Below are 16,992 nucleotides of genomic sequence, written 5' to 3' on the forward strand. Positions count from 1 at the left end.
TTGATTGGGAGCTATCTCAAATCAGTTAGAAGACAGGCAGCTATGTATATCAATGTTTTAACTAAGTAAGTAAATAAGTAAACCTTAATTTGATGAGTATATGTTATTTTCATGTGATTTTAAATTATTGTCATAATATTAAACAATGACAAATTCTATCAGTTTGCTTCCTAGTAAATCTATGATGATTAATTCTTAAGCATTTAAATAAAGTATGCACTGAGAAAAGCTGTGTGCCCTTTAAGGAGAATACATTATACATTGTTTCGTTATATTTTTTTCTGATGACTTAAATGAAGCCAATTGTAATTTGAATTCTGAGTTATTGAATACGACCTTTCTTCATCCTGAATGCCAATTTGTTTTTATAGGTTCCTCATATAGGTTTTATTTACATGTTTGCCAACAAAATGAAGTGCTATATACAGTACACCATGAGTTCTTTTAGGAGAATATTAAGAATTTTTTTGGGCTTTATTTTGAGCATTTTTGTGTGAAAGTTAAGCAAATGGGGGAAATCGAAAAGACAGGAAAAATATTAATGCACTCCCAATTTACTTACCTCAATTGCTCAGCTTCTTGTCTTTTTCTTTCAAAAGTCCTATTCTAATTGCATAGACTGCCTCTTTATGTGTTCTGTATCTCAAAGCAATTACTAAAATAAGTACACAGTTTAAATATCTTTAACCATCACCTATTATATTTGCACAATACACAAATGCATATGCATACAGAAATGCTAAACTTGTCAGCCATTCAAACATTTCCCTAATGGATTTATAATGGATTCCATTGTGCTTAGGGCATTAGGGAAGCTGTTGGCTGAATAGGAATGATATAGAATGATATAGAAACTGAATAAAAATAAATATTTTTTTTAAAAAAGCATATTAAAATATATGAGGAACGGTTGCAGGAACTGGATATGTATAGTCTACTAAAAAGAAGAACATGATAGCAGTGTTCCAATATTTGATGGGCTGCCACAAAGAAGAAAGGGTCAACCTATTTTCCAAAGCACCATAAAAACAATAGATGGAAACTAATCAAGGAGAGAAGCAACCTAGAAGAAATTTCCAAACATGAAAACAATTCACCAGTGGAACAGCTTGCCTTCAGAAATTGTGGGTGCTGCATCACTGGAGGCTTTTAAGAAGAGACTGGATAGTTACTTGTCTGGAATAGTATAGGGCAGGGGTCAGCAACCTTAAACACTCAAAGAGCTACTTGGATCCATTTTCCAGAGGGAAAAAAGACTGGGAGCTGCAAAACTCATGCACGTGCATGCGTGCACACGCAAAGAAGGGAGCTTGATTAAAGAGTTTAATTAAAAAGAAATTGAGACTGCTGTGCATGTTCTCTCTCTCTCTCCCTCCCTCTCTCCTTCTGTTTCTCTCCCTCTTTCTCTTCCCCCCCCTCTCTCCTTCTCTCTCCCCCCTCTCTGTGATCTTCTGCTCACCTGGCAAGCTGGCTTCATGCTGTTCTTGGAAAAGCTGACACACATTCTTATTGGGCTGGCTCTTCTGCCCTTGAGAGCTGCTGCTTTCTGCTGCTTCCTGCTTCCTGTGGAGACGCAGCAAAGGCAGGAGCCCCACTTAATAAGCTTGTCAGCTTCTCGGAGAACAGCGCGAGGCCACTCTCTTTTTTGCACACACACAGAGAGAGAAAGAGAGAGAGAGCCTCTCTCTCTCTCTCTCTCTCTCTCTCTCTCTCTCTCTCTCTCTCTCTCTCTCTCTCTCTCTCTCTCTCTCTCTTTCTCTCTCTCTCTCTCTGCAAATGGCAGAGGATGACTGGGAGCTTCAGGAGAAGGCTGAAAGAGCTGACCATGTGTTGCCAACCCATGGTATAGGGTGTCTATAGTCCCCTGAGCAGAGGGTTGGATTAGAAGACCTCCAAGGTCCCTTCCAACTGTGTAATTCTGCTGCTAAATACCATATCTGTATGTTGAAGACTAAGTTGTATGTTCAGCAGCATTAATGCAACACATAATTGATCAACTTAAAATATGCTATGATTAACAAATACTTTTGGGGTTTGCTTTTTTTTGCAAGACTTATTATGGACTCAGATGTTTTCTAAAACTAACAATCCTGCAGAAGGTATTTCTCCCCTCTTCCTCTTTCCCAAAAAAAAACCTCATCTGCAGTTGACTGCATTTCACTGAAATCATTTTTTTTCATTTTCATTTATTCATATGTAAATTCATGCAGATGTAATCAATCAATTAAAAATCCTAGGATGCGCAGAGTATGATTTATTTAATCAGTGATGGATCTAAGAGTAAGTACTACCTTGAGGAGATGAAGATGGCTTTTCATCAAATTATCCATTCATTCAGTAGAAAATTGACAAAAAAAAAACATTTGATGACACAGATCTGCTACTGCCAGTGAACCTTTAAGTTTTGTTTTCATCTGGCATTTGGTGCTAGTTATTTTCACCACTTGGAGATTCTTTCTTAACTCCAGCTTCAATGAAGAGCTCACTCTATTTCTAGATGGCATTAAATCATTATAGTACATAATTTTCAACAACACTTTCCCACTCTAGATGAACAGTGCCTTTTATTGTTCCCTATCAGGCAATAAATTAAATTAATGATCTCCTTGTGAAGCATATTGCGGTGCTTAATTCAGAATACAGCTGTCTATTTGGAGAATAAATCTGAATTTTCAATAGTTCAAAGCTGTGTCAATCATTTAATTGTTGGTACTGCTTCACTCCTATCTAACTGAGGGCCAGTCATATTTGCACCTAATCAGGACACAGAGATACTTTAATAATAATAATCTTACCGGTACCACGTTTCTCCTCTTATTCTGACAGTTGGCAAAAACTGTCAGGCTTTTAACACTCCTTAGCTCAGAGATTATGGTATCTGGCAACAGAGACAAAAGAAGCAAATTTTAGTAGAAAGGGGATTTTTTTTTTGGCTGATGCAAACATACTGTAGATATAAAGAACAACAGCAGTGGGAAAGGTCCTGAGATTCCACTCTCTCTGACCAGAAAATTAAGGTCATGATACAACATTTGATAATGATCATGTTTAAACCAAACATTTTTTTCCTTGTTTGTTTCAATGTAATTCATGTATAAGCAACAAAGCTCATCTCCCCTTGTCTTCTTTTAAATTCAGTAAAACTCTGCCGTCATGTCGGAATAATACATAGCATGGTACATATTAGTTCAAACATTGCATCTGTTTCTTTATTGACTAAATTTCAGTTATGAAATATGTAAACAATGTTCTTTTTTCATCTACAATATTATTCAGTTGTATATTGACATGAATATTTATATATATTGCATCACAACATATACTACATGTTTGTTTTTATTCCAGATACTGCAATCTGCTTGCACACTTCCCCAGTACTGATCTGGGAAAGCATGTCTGTTAAGGTTGGTGAGTGGACTGATAGATAAGGATATGGAAGGGAGGGAGGGAGGGAGGGAGGGAGAGAGGGAGGAAGGAAGGAAGGAAGGAAGGAAGGAAGGAAGGAAGGAAGGAAGGAAGGAAGGGGAGGAGGAGGGAGGGTGGGAGGGAAAAAGGGGGGAGGGAGGGAGAGAGGAAAGATCAACTTTTTGCTGATCTCAGAACTTAAATATTATTGTTGGACTTTCAGAGCCGGAAGATCACTTCATAGTAGAAAAAATAAAATGCAGTAGAAGAAATCATAAGATATTGGAGTTTAAATCAAATAGAACTCCTGACTGTTATATTAATTATCTTTCAAGATGGTAAGAAATTGAGTGATGTCATAGAAAGAACTAAGATAAGCTCCCATCAAAAAGAAATGTAGATTAATTATTACTGCTTCAGTATTATCTTAATCACATCATGATACAGAAAGATGCAAAAAAAAAACAACAACCCAAAACCTTGAACAAAGGACTGAATTGTCCAATAAGAAAAAGTTACAATGCTTTGGGTATTTCAGTTTAGGAGGAATAGTGAATAAGAAAGGATACAACAGTAGTGATCAATATAAAACTCATGTGAAAAACAAGGCTTAAAAGAACCTTCCCCCACTTCTTTTACAACACAATGACTCCTTTACAACTGATGAAGCTTCTTGGATGAGAAGCAAAATGTCTTATTCTTCTTCCTCAAGGGAAAACAAAAAACAAAAACAGGGCAGATTGAGTTTTGAAAAAGTACCTTTGGGACAACTATAGCCTGGATGACTGAGAATCTCGACAGACACAATGACCGCTGGAAAATACAGGAATGATACATATTACTTTATCACTTACATCACTCATTACAACATGAAATCATATTGACTACCAGTCTGGAAATATTCGGAAAAGCAACAGCAAGTCAAAGGCGATATAGTCTAAATAACAAGAAAACTACAAATAAACGTTTCTCCTCTATTTCCATATAAGGTTATCAAGGAAGGGGAAGAAACAATAGCTTCTGTTTCAGCTTCATGTTATCACCGGCAACCTTGTTAAAATGTTATCTCCTTTATCCTACACTTTATTCATTTGCTCCATCCACACCCCTGTCCACAACCATTTAAGAAACAATACACTATAAGCAGAATTTCCCTAGCTATGTCACTTGCCAATGAAGCAATAAATTTGAGATTTGTTGGGGGAAAAAATACAATCTCAGAAAGCGAGTGCTAACAATTGCTTTCTCAACTATAGATGGGAAATCATCTAATAGTATTTTTTTTCCATGTGTGGCAAGTGAAAAGCAGTGCAAGTGAAGACACCCAATAGATTCAATTAAAGTAAGTGCTTTAATGAAAAGCCCTAGATACGTCATATCCTTAAATAACAGTCCACAGCTTTATCCTTCAAATTAAGTGGGATTTTATTTTTTAAAAATGCAATTGAAGGTTTCAGTGAACTGTCAAATTCCCTTCACTATCATAATCATAAAATTATCAGGAGAGGCCTTGTTGTGTGTAATGACAGCCACAAAATGTCATCTTAGATAAATATTCATGAATTCCTGGTATGACTATTGAAGTAATGCCTTCGGTCCCACACTTCCCACCTTCCTCCCCATCTCCTTCCCTTCCTATCACATAATCAGCAAAACAAACTTATTTTGGACTTTGAACCAAGTTTATTAGCCATTTTCTGAAAGAAAAATTCCTTGCAATAGGAAGTCTATCAAAGCAAAGTGCAGTTAACATAATAACAATAACAATAATAATAAAGTTGGAAGGGACCTTGGAGGACATCTAGTCCAACCCCTTACTCAGGCAGAAAACCCTATACCATTTCAGACAAATGGCTGTCTAGTTTTTTCTTAAAAACTTCCAGTGTTGGAGCATTCACAACTTCTGGAGGCAGGTTGTTCCACTGATTAATTGTTTTAACTATCAGGAAATTTCTCCTTAGTTCTAGGTTGCTTCTCTCTTTGGTTAGTTCCATCCATTGCTTCTTGTCCTGCCTTCAGGTGCTTTGGAGAATAGCTTGACTCCCTCTTCTTTGTGGCAGCCCCTGAGATATTGGAACACTGCTATCAGGTCACCCCTAGTCTTTTTCTTCATTAAACTAGACATACCCAATTCCAGAAACCATTCTTTATATGTTTTAGCCTCCAGTCCCGTAATCATCTTTGTTGCTCTTCTCTGTACTCTTTCTAGAGCCTCAACATCTTTTTTACATTGTGGTGACCAAAACTGGATGCAGTATTCCAAGTGTGGCCTTACCAAGGCATTGTAAAGTGGTATTAATACTTCACGTGATCTTAATTCTATCCCTCTGTTAATGCAGCCTAGCACTGTGCTGGCTTTTTTGGCAGCTGCAGGACACGGCTGGCTCATATTTAAGTGATTATCCACTAGGGCTATCACATATAGAAAGCTTGTTCTGTCACTCAGAAGAAATACATAGTTTATCAAGATGTAATAAAAAATATCATAGTTGCAATGGAAATTGAACTTTTTAAAATTTAGTTTCATTTTATCAATTACCTTTCCAAACTTTTAAGCTTTACAACACTTCCATATATTCATTGCATTTCCAGCATTGTTTATTTTGGTACTGGAGAAATATCAATAGAATATCTTATACCATTTTTCCCCCAGGAACAATATTCAGAGTAAATATAATGATCTTCTTCCATTGAATTTCTCACTGTTGCATCTCTATTATTGTGTTCAAATCTGAATCTATTTAAAATGTATCCTATTGAAGGTTGTTTCACACTGGTTAAATGGATTGTCTGATTATCTATTTAATTTCTGCTTTTACTATGCATTGCATTGAGATACTCTGGCACACAAAAAGGAATACAAGCTATTATTGTTGCGGTTGTTTGCAGAGTGTTCCCTAGCAAGTATAAATTAGCAGCTCTGCATGTATGCAATTGTTGTTTTTGAGCATTAAAAATTCTGCTGTTGCTTAGGAGAGTCACTTCTGTATATAGCCCCATTACATTTTTATAAAACTAAGAGCTTAATGCCAGTTTGCTTAATGCCAGTTTGTTTTTCTAAAGGCATTTAGGTGTTCTCTCATGGAATTGCAAAATATTTATTCCACTCAGCCATTTATTTTATTCACTGAACTATATACCACCCTAAGTCATGCTTTAGCCATCCCTGAGACTACATTCCTGAAACTTGGTGGCAAACAACAAAAAATATTGTAATTTCCAGCTAATTTTCACTGAGTATCTATACAGAATGGGTACATACATAGGGTGTCAAACTATTATCCAAAGTACCAGAGGGCAGGACAAGAAACAATGGTTGGAAACTGACCAAAGAGAGAAGCAACCTGGAATTAAGGAGAAACTTCCTGACAGTAAGGACAATTAACCAGTGGAACAGCTTCCCTTCAGAAATTGTAAGTGCTCCATCAGTGGAGGTTTTTAAGAAGAGACTGGACAGCCACTTGTCTGAAATGGTATAGGTCCTCCTGCTCGAGCAGAGGGCTGGACTAGAAGACCTCCAACTCTATTCTATTCTCTTAAACTGAAAGGCCTCCACCACTGGAAAAATGGCCCAGTTGCTTCTCCCAAAGACCTAAAAAAATGCATCCAGCTCAGCTTTTCCTATTAAATCACAAAATCTCCATTTTAGTATGTGGGTCTTGGTCATACCTCAGGAAGCACAGCTCACAATCACTGCCATCACTAGCCTTAAAGATATGGGTACAATAGGTTTTCAAAGATACTTGACATGAGAGCAGGATTGGCATAGCACATGAAGTGTTAGACTGAAGCTTTCAGCTGAGAACATTATTTGGAAACCAGTATGTCTTCCTGCTCAGTTCCTGACATTAAAATAGCATTAATTTGCCTTTTCAAATGTTTAACCTTTTTTTGTAGGCAAGAGGTTCTATCGATCTGTTTTTACTTGCCTTGCCATTCTGTACCTATGCCTGGCATTTAAATAATTAAGTATAAGCTACTGTATAATCTTCTAATGCCTCTTCCAGAAGCAGGTTCTTACTAATCCTCTCTGCCACTGGGAGTAAGAGATGACATTTTAATTATACTCTGTGTATTCTGACTGACAGAAGAAAGCTAAATAAAGTGTCCATAAAACTGACCTTAATGCAATTCCCAAACTTGGGACTTGGGCTTTGCACACAGAAAATCATTTAATCTTGCTTTTTAAGCCATTCCAATTTATATGGCTTGTTGGCCTTTCTGTTTCATTTTAATTTTTTTATGACAAATGTTGACATTCCATTTTTACCCCTAATAACACAAAAATGTTTTCTGTAGCTTTAGAGATAATTCTCCCCGATCCCACCCATTCTCTTTTTTTTTTACCTTCTATTACATTAGATTGCTGTATTTATTGGGGTGAAAGAAAAGCAAATCCAGTTTCCTAGGACAAAATTCCAAAAGAAAAAAAAAGCAAAAAGATACTCAACAGAGGTTTCCTTCACAGATTGGCCTAGAATGGTTATACAAAGTCATGTCATTTCCAAAAGTAGACAGGCATGGTATAATTTGTACACTATTCTGGTTCTACTAATTTTCTTCAAATGATTCTAGATTTGTGTAGGCATTCAGAATGATTTTTTTTTTCTGTGCAATATCTTCTGCCTATGCAACAACTTCCAACCAAGTGGATACGAACACAACTTTATGGAAAAGTGCCTGACCACTAAACCCACTACAGTACAGTCAAGGCAGGCTGTGAAAAAGATAACACTTCCATACATTAAAAAAAAAAAACCAAAACATTTAAGAAACAACCAGCAGACTATTACAACAACATGGCATCACTGTAGCACAAGAACTAACTAAAGCCCCCAAAACATTTTAAGTAAACCAAAAAACCTAGTAGCCGCTGAAGAAAAAAAATAGGAATGATCCACATACAGTGTAAGGAGTATAACAGCCACTTGTAGGATAGACAGGCAGAAGATTGTTTAGACCAGGCATGTCAAACTGCCGGCCCGTGGGCCAGATGCATCATACTGAAACCACTACCACCCCATTGCTAGCAATGGGGGGGGGATTGTGATACATTGCACGACTTCACGTGACGTTGCGAGTTTGACGTGCCTGTTTTAGACAGTTAGAACAATTAATCGGTGGAACAACCTGCCTTCAGAAGCTGTGAGTGTGAATCTGTGAATCTCAGGGGCTGCCCCAAAGAAGAGGGAGTCAAGCTATTCTCCAAAGCACCTGAAGGCAGGACAAGAAGCAAAGGATGGAAACTAGTCAAGGAGAGAAGCAACCTAGAACTAAGGAGAAATTTTCCTGACAGTTAGAACAGCTAACCAGTGGAACAACCTGCCTCCAGAATCTGTGAATGCTCTAACACTGGAAGTTTTTAAGAAAAGACTGGACAGCCATTTGTCTAAAATTATATAGGGTTCTGCCTGAGTGGGGGATTGGACTAGATGACCTCCAAGGTCTTTCCATCATCATCATGATTATGATTATGATTATGATTATGATTATGATTATGATTATGATTATGATTATATTAGCAGACTTCATTAATGAACACCAACTACAGTCAGAAGGCATGATGGAAACTCCTCAATTGTACAGCCTATGGACAGACTTAATCATAGTTTCAACTGGGAAAAGAAAAAGAAAAGGCTAAAAAAGAAACAAGAAGACCAAAACACCTTCTTGCCAGAAATCAACAACCAAATAAGCAGGAATTAATATCAGGATCAATACCAGACCAACAATCAAGCACTAAACAATATCCAAATCAAGGGACTACCGACTCAAACAAACATCCAAATGGTAAACAGCAGACTAATCACGGCTTACCAAGAAGGAAACAACACTTCCACCAGTGCTGACAGGGCAAGATGCTGTATATAAACAAAGATCAAAGCTCACTCCTGCCTAGCACTAATGATATTACCTGGTTGGGTAATATCTACAAGAAAACAATGAAGCTCAGAGACCAGCAAGGATTCCATATAGGTGTTTGGAACATGGCTCAAGATCCAAAACAAAGCAAACTCACTTGGAATTCCAGCAACAAAGTTTGATTTCAAAAGAAGTGTTTGCAAAGGCTTGGTGGACTGAAACACAGACAGGAGTTCAGCCACATCTTACATTTTTATATCCTATCCCCGATGCAGATTCCACCTCCCCTATCGCACTCAACGCCCCTTCCGTAATCATCCGATATACTTTCTGGACCGCCTAAAACCACTGTTCTTCCCATGTTCCAGGAAGCCCCTTTGTCCATATCCTATCTTTCACCATCTAATTTTCTGTTACCACAGTCCATCTCCTATAGTTGTTTCAATATTTCCTCTTACAATTTGTAACTTCTGCTTTTCACATTTGTACCTGTCAATACTCAGATAAAATATTATTTCTGATTTTCAGTTGGCTTCTGCTTCAACCTTTAGACTCGATAGAAATTTCTGAATAATACTTTTATTCCTTTCATAGGTATTTTCAAAACTTCATTCTTTAGATGAAAATTCAAGGTAATAATATATCAAAATCTGCCTTCTGATTTCCCTAAAGGTTTATCAATGTCTTTCTCAGAATTTACCATGCCTCTCCTGGCTAGCTAAAAATTTCAGGGAATAATGTGCAGTTCAGCCATGAAGTATGCATCCTTGGGAGATGCATCCTTGGGAGAGGATATGGTCCTTCCAATGCTTAACAAGGCTATGGTCCATCATCTTCTCAGGAAACTGTCATGACACACAACCATTTTGAATAATTTCTAATCCATCTCCAACCTTCCCAGTCTTGTTGTTGAACCCAGGCACTGCTTTGGTTTTCCTTGGTTGTGATATGCTTCGTTTGTTTCCTTTTGGGGTTATTGTTCATATTTTACCTTTGTTTTGTAGGAAACTTTTACATTTTGTTAGCCAGCCAGAGCTGCGTGTGTCTGATGTAAGCCATATAATCCAATTAAAGCCACAAAACAGACAAATAAAGATTTGCACCATTTTGTGATAAATTTGAACTCACTGTACTGCTGCAAAATGATGCAGCATGCTACATCTTTTTTCTTCTGTTACATATCTCAAGCTCATTTAGTTGCCCAAGCTTACTGATATCACATATCTGAAAGAAAAGCATCTCACAAGGACAATTTAGTGAAACTCTTTTATTTCAAGAGATCTCCAGATAGTTACATGTACCTCTTGACAAATTCATAACTAAGACAGCAGCAAGAAAACTACAGACCAGTCATGAGAATTTCATCAAAGCATTCTTGCCCTATACATACATATACCCAAGGGCATATTTTCCATCAAATCAAATGAAATTGTTTGGGGGTGGGAGGGGAAGCAGAACTTTTCAGCATAATGCCGCTTCTGTTTGAATACTTGTACAAGATACAGCCATTCCACCACCATTTTAAATATATTTGAGGCAGACTGGAGGAAAGCAGAAGATAGTGCTATTTTCCAGACAGTAGCAAAACATCTTTTGAGGGAGAAAGAGTGAATAGGGGGGGGGGAGACTTTTGGTGCACTGCAACAATATTCTACTAATCCCTGTATGATGTTATCCTTGACAGAGTAGTAAGTCAGCATTCATAGGCCTTTTCCCCAAGATGGATTGAGTGAATTGAAGCAGGGAGAGAACAGCATGTCAAGCACATTTTTTAAAAAAATGAGAAGCAAATTCCCCAAAACATAGGGTAGTCTTGCCTGAAAGATGATGATGATGATAGATAGATAGATAGATAGATAGATAGATAGATAGATAGATAGATAGATAGATAGATAGATAATAGAATTACACAGAAAAAGAGAAAAAAGGAAAAGGAGGGGAAAGAGGAGAGAAAGAGAAAGAAACACTATATATACTGTAGATAAATATTGTAGATATCTATATAGATATATTAGATGCAGGCCTTTTTTTCTCATAGAACGCTCAGAACGGAGTTCCGGCACCTTTTTTGGATGGAACCTTGTAGGGTAGGCAAGGCGGGTTGTATGACATGTGTGAGTTCCGGCACCTTTTTGTTTTACAACAAAAGCACTGATTAGATGACAGATAGATCATAGACAGACAAACAAACAGACAGACAGATACAGCAGATAGATCATAGAGATACAAAGACAAAGAGAAAAAGGAAAGGGAGGGGAAAAGGAGAGAAAGAGAGAGAGGCACTGTAGATACTGAAGATAGATCTTGCAGATAGATATAGATTAGATAATAGATAGATGATAGACGGACAGACAGACAGACAGATACAGTAGATAGATTATAGAGATACAGAGACAAAAAGAAAGAAGGAAAGGGAGGGGAAAAAGGAGAGAAAGAGAGAGAAAGACTGTAGATTGATATTGCAGATAAATACTGGATAGATAGATAGATAGATAGATAGATAGATAGATAGATAGATAGATAGATAGATAGACAGACAGACAGACAGACAGACAGATAGATAGATAGACGATAGATAGATAGATAGATAGATAGACGATAGATAGATAGATAGATAGATAGAAAGATAGATAGATAGATAGATGATAGATAGATAGATAGATAGATAGATAAGATAGATAGAGAGAGAGATAGAGAGATAGAGAGATAGAGAGAAGATACAGAGTTAGAGAGAAAGAGAAAGCAGAAAGGGAAAGGAAAGAGGAGAGAGAGAGAAAGCAAGACAGCGAGATTGAATGTGTGTTTTCAAAGGTTAGTTGACAGTTAATTTTCTTGCATTACAGCTGGGTCTATGGCAACATCAGGGTTTAAATGGAGATGTATTTAGCAGCAGAAGTGTCATAAAATCATTGTATAGTGGGGGCGGTCTATGACTTCAAATTTCAAAATCCTAGCCAGGAAACTGATGTGTGCCTTTTATATTAGAAAGAAAACTCCTGAAAAGCTTTAGATATCCTCAGTGGCGTAGCGTGGGTTGTCAGGACCCGGGGCAAGCACCCGGCCGCTGCACTGTCCCTCCCCCAGATAGTCCCTCGCTCTCTCTCCGCACCGCACCGCACGCCTGGCATCCCCCCTCCACAGTGGGCGGCGACCCGGCGGCTCGGATCGGATTCGCACAGCCAGCACTGCAGTGAGAGTGAGTGAGTGAGCCAGGCAGGGGCAGAGAGCTGCGAGTGCGAGCGCACCCCCCCCCCAGATTTTGCACCCGGTGCGGCCGGCCCCCCCTGCACCCCCCACGCTACGCCACTGGATATCCTTCTCCAACTGAAACAGTGTGTGCAGCATCAAATTTGTAAAGAGGCATTTTGGGACTCAATAAAAGGAGAGTCAGCTTCTCCTGCCAGCCAGGATTTGATTGTTCTCAGGTGAAATATCTAATTAGTGTTTGTTTCTTTCAGCGACTACAAACCAGTAATCCAAATGTAAGACAGTATTGCAAACAGTATGTTCTATAGTTTTGTCAATATGGTGGTCAAAAAAAAAGAAGAAGAAGAAGAACAGACTTTTCCAACTGAGCAATAGTTGCTGAAGATCTCATGCTGATAGAAACCCTTTGAAGCCATTTAAGCTTCCTTGAATCTCAATATCTTTTCAGTTTAGGACTAGTCTAAAGTTAGGAGAAAGAAAGAAAGAAAGAAAGAAAGAAAGAAAGAAAGAAAGAAAGAAAGAAAGAAAGAAAGAAAGAAAGAAAGAAAGGAAGGAAGGAAGGAAGGAAGGAAGGAAGGAAGGAAGGAAGGAAGGAAGGAGGGAGGAAAGGAAGAAAGAAAGAAAGAAAGAAAGAAAGAAAGAAAGAAAGAAAGAAAGAAAGAAAGAAAGAAAGAAAGAAAGAAAGAGGGTCTTTGGGTTGGCGCACTTGAGGGTGTCATGCTCTGCTATGTCCCCACTCTGATTTTTTTTCTTAGTTCATATGCCAGCTTCCCATCTATGACCAGCTCAATTACAAATGTTCAATTAAATACTCTACTGTATATAAACTATATATAGAACTGTATCTATCTATAGTTAAATAATATAATCTACTTTTTATTTTTATTTTATTGTATTTTTTCACTTTTCTTTGGGGGAAAAACACTTTGTATATGTTTTCTTTTGACAATGCATTTTATCTATGTTTTTCCTCTGTCAATATTGCAAAATATTTTTTTTTCAAAAATACTGTACATATTTAAACCCACTGCTGCTTATTGGCTTTCAGATTTAGTTCAAACTGATAATGGTTATTTGAAAGAATAAAATAAATTAGGGCCCAATATTCAGATGACTGTTTCTTTACATACCCATCAGCTCATGTCTACTGAAGTCCTCTTGGAGTCTTTATTAACAAAAAAATATGGATATTACCAATGGCTATGGAACATTAGAAGTGTATCCTTAGCTGTAATCCTATATATATATTATTCATCCTTCTATAATTGTAAAACTGACAAAATATTACCCAGAAATGTTCAAAAGTCTTTATGTAATATTAGCATATTAAAAAAAATTAAAATGCATGAATTATTTTATTTCATATCCCTGTGGCAATACCATAACTTATCAGAACAACTTGTCATAGGAGAGCTGTTCCATGCTAATCATATTACCATTAACTAATGCGTTGTTTTTTTTTCTGAATGGCATGAGACAGTAGATTTGATAAATCTTACTTCTTAGAAGTTCAAAATTTGCCAGAGAATTACCACACCGCTTTAACTTAAGTCTTAGGTAAAATTTATTTTCTTCAGGGGATTCCTGACATTGTAAGTCATCTTAGCTAGAGTCAAATGCAGTGGACGTGCTGATGAGAACTTTAAAACGTGAAAGGATTCAAGGAACAGTAAATATGGAATCCAGAATAAGAAAGAATCAGAACATGGAAGTGGTAAACTCACAGAATATAATATTAGGTAAAAAAATATATATGTGGTTGTGCAAGCCAGTGACAGATATAGTAATTTTGCATATAGTGTATAATAGTTAATAGTATTAGTAAACTAGTATTTTGAGTGGATTGTATTGCCCTCCATGAATTTTGCAATAACTGTGCGTAGCTAACAGCAGAGCATTCAAGCACATTCAGTACATATCATGTAATTAAAATGATAAACAGACATTAGAATTGATAATACAGAATATGGACAAATGCACTGGGTAAGAACCCAGTGTCAAAATGACTAATATGTTTCCAAACCTATCTTTATGTGTCTCAATTTTGCATGTTGTTGTTAGTTGCGAAGTCGTGTCCGACCCATCACGACCCTATGGACAATGTTCCTCCAGGCCTTCCTGTCCTCTACCATCTTCTGGAGTCAATCTAAGCTCACGCCTACTGCTTCAGTGACTCCATCCAGCCACCTCATTCTCTGTCGTCCCCTTCTTCTATTGCCCTCAATCTTTCCCAGCATTAGGCTCTTCTCCATTGAGTCCTTCCTTCTCATTAGGTGGCCAAAGTATTTGAGTTTTAGCTTCAGGATCTGGCCTTCTAAAGAGCAGTCAGGGTTGATCTCCTCTAGGACTGACCGGTTTGATCGCCTTGCAATCCAAGGAACTTGCAGGAGTCTTCTCCAGCACCATAGTTCAAAGGCTTCAATTCTTTGGCGCTCAGCCTTTCTTATGGTCCAGCTTTCACTGCCATACATTGCAACTGGGAATGTACGCCTTGACTGTACGCACTTTTGTTGACAGGGTGATGTCTCTGCTTTTTAGTGTGCTGTCTAGATTTGCCATGGCTTTCCTCCCAAGGAGCAAGCGTCTTTTAATTTCTTGGCTACAGTCCCCATCTGCAGTGATCTTGGAGCCCAGGAAAATAAAATCTGTCACTACCTCCATTTCTTCCCCATCTATTTGCCAGGAATTGAGAGGGCCAGATGCCATGATCTTGGTTTTCTTAATGTTTAGTTTCAACCCAAGTTTTGCACTCTCCTTCTTCACCCGCAACAAGAGGCTCTTTAGTTCTTCTTCACTTTCTGCCATTAGAGTGGTATCATCTGCATATCTTAGGTTATTGATGTTTCTTCCGGCAATCTTAATTCCAACTTTTGATTCATCTAGCCCTGCCTTTCTCATGATTTGCTCTGCATATAAGTTAAATAGGCAAGGTGACAGTATACAGCCTTGCCGGACTCCTTTCCCAATTTTGAACCAATCAGTGGTTCCGTGTCCAGTTCTCACTGTTGCTTCTTGGCCTGCATATAGATTTCTCAAGAGACAAATAAGATGGTCTGGTACGCCCATCTCTTTAAGGACTTGCCAGAGTTTGTTATGATCCACACAATCAAAGGCTTTAGCATAGTCAATGAAGCAGAAGTAGATGTTTTTCTGGAACTCTCTAGCTTTCTCCATGATCCAGCATATGTTAGCAATTTGATCTCTAGTTCCTCTGCCTCTTCGAAATCCTGCCTGTACTTCTGGTAGTTCTCGATCCACATACTGCTGGAGTCTAGCTTGTAGAATTTTAAGCATAACTTTACTAGCATGAGAAATGAGTGCAATGGTGCGATAGTTTGAACATTCTTTGGCACTGCCTTTCTTTGGAATTGGAATGTAAACTGATCTTTTCCAATCCTGTGGCCACTGTTGAGTTTTCCAAATTTGCTGGCAAATTGAGTGTAGCACTTTTACTGCATCGTCTTTTAAGATTTTGAATAGCTCAGCTGGAAAACTGTCACCTCCACTAGCTTTGTTGTTGCTCAGCTTTTCTAAGGCCCATTTCACTTCGCATTCTAGGATGTCTGGCTCGAGGTCAGTGACCACCTCATTGTGATTATCAGGGACGTTAAGGTCATTCTTGTATAGTTTTTCTGTGTAATTTTTCCACCTCTTCTTAATCTCTTCTGCCTCTGTTAGGTCCCTGCCATTTTGGTCCTTTATCATGCCCATTTTTGCATGAAACGTTCCTTTCATCTCTCCAATTTTCTTGAAAAGATCTCTGGTCCTCCCTATTCTATTGTTTTCTTCTATTTCTTTGCATTGTTCATTTAAGAAGGCATTCTTATCTCTTCTAGCTATTCTTTGGAATTCTGCATTTAATTGGGCATATCTTTCTTTTTCTCCCTTGCCTTTCGCTTCCCTCCTTTCCTCAGCTATTTGCAAAGCTTCCTCAGACAGCCATTTTGCTTTCTTGCATTTCTTTTTCTTTGGGATGGTTTTGGTTGCTATCTCTTGTACAATGTTGTGAACCTCTGTCCATAGTTCTTCAGGCACTCTGTCTATCAGATCTAATTCCTTAAATCTATTTGTCACCTCTACTGTATATTCAACAGGGATATGATTTAATTCATACCTGACTGGCCTAGCGCTTTTTCCTACTTTCTTTAATTTAAGCCTAAACTTTGCAACAAGAAGCTCATGGTCTGAGCCACAGTCAGCTCCTGGTCTTGTTTTTACTGACTGTATAGAGCTTCTCCATCTTTGGCTGCAGAGCATATAGTCAATCTGATTTCTGTGTTGACCTTCTGGTGATGTCCATGTGTAAAGCCGTCTCTTGGGTTGTTGGAAAAGAGTGTTTGCTATGACCATCGTATTCTCTTGACAAAATTCTATCAGCCTGTGCCTTGCTTCATTTTGTACTCCAAGGCCAAACTTGCCTGTTATTCCAGTTATCTTTTGGCTTCCTACTTTAGCATTCCAATCCCCCATGATGATAAGGACATCATTTCTGGGTGTTAGTTCTATAAGGTGCTGTAG

The 16,992-nt window shown here is 38.0% G+C and overlaps 1 protein-coding gene across 1 annotated transcript in view; it reads left to right on the forward strand.

Annotated features, from left to right (window-relative positions):
• Positions 1–2,268: 2,268 nt before the first annotated feature.
• LOC310639556 (uncharacterized protein) overlaps positions 2,269–16,992 on the forward strand; it is a gene marked incomplete at its 5' end in the record, with an annotated part of 500,180 nt that continues 485,456 nt past the window's right edge. Inside the window, 2 exons of the mRNA XM_083361304.1 lie at positions 2,269–2,280; positions 12,934–13,162. Of these exons, the coding sequence (XP_083217430.1) occupies positions 2,269–2,280; positions 12,934–13,162 (241 nt within the window). The remainder of the gene's footprint in view (positions 2,281–12,933; positions 13,163–16,992) is intronic.

This window comes from Vipera ursinii, assembly GCF_947247035.1.
Source record: "Vipera ursinii genome assembly, chromosome: 4".
NCBI lineage: Eukaryota > Metazoa > Chordata > Lepidosauria > Squamata > Viperidae > Vipera > Vipera ursinii.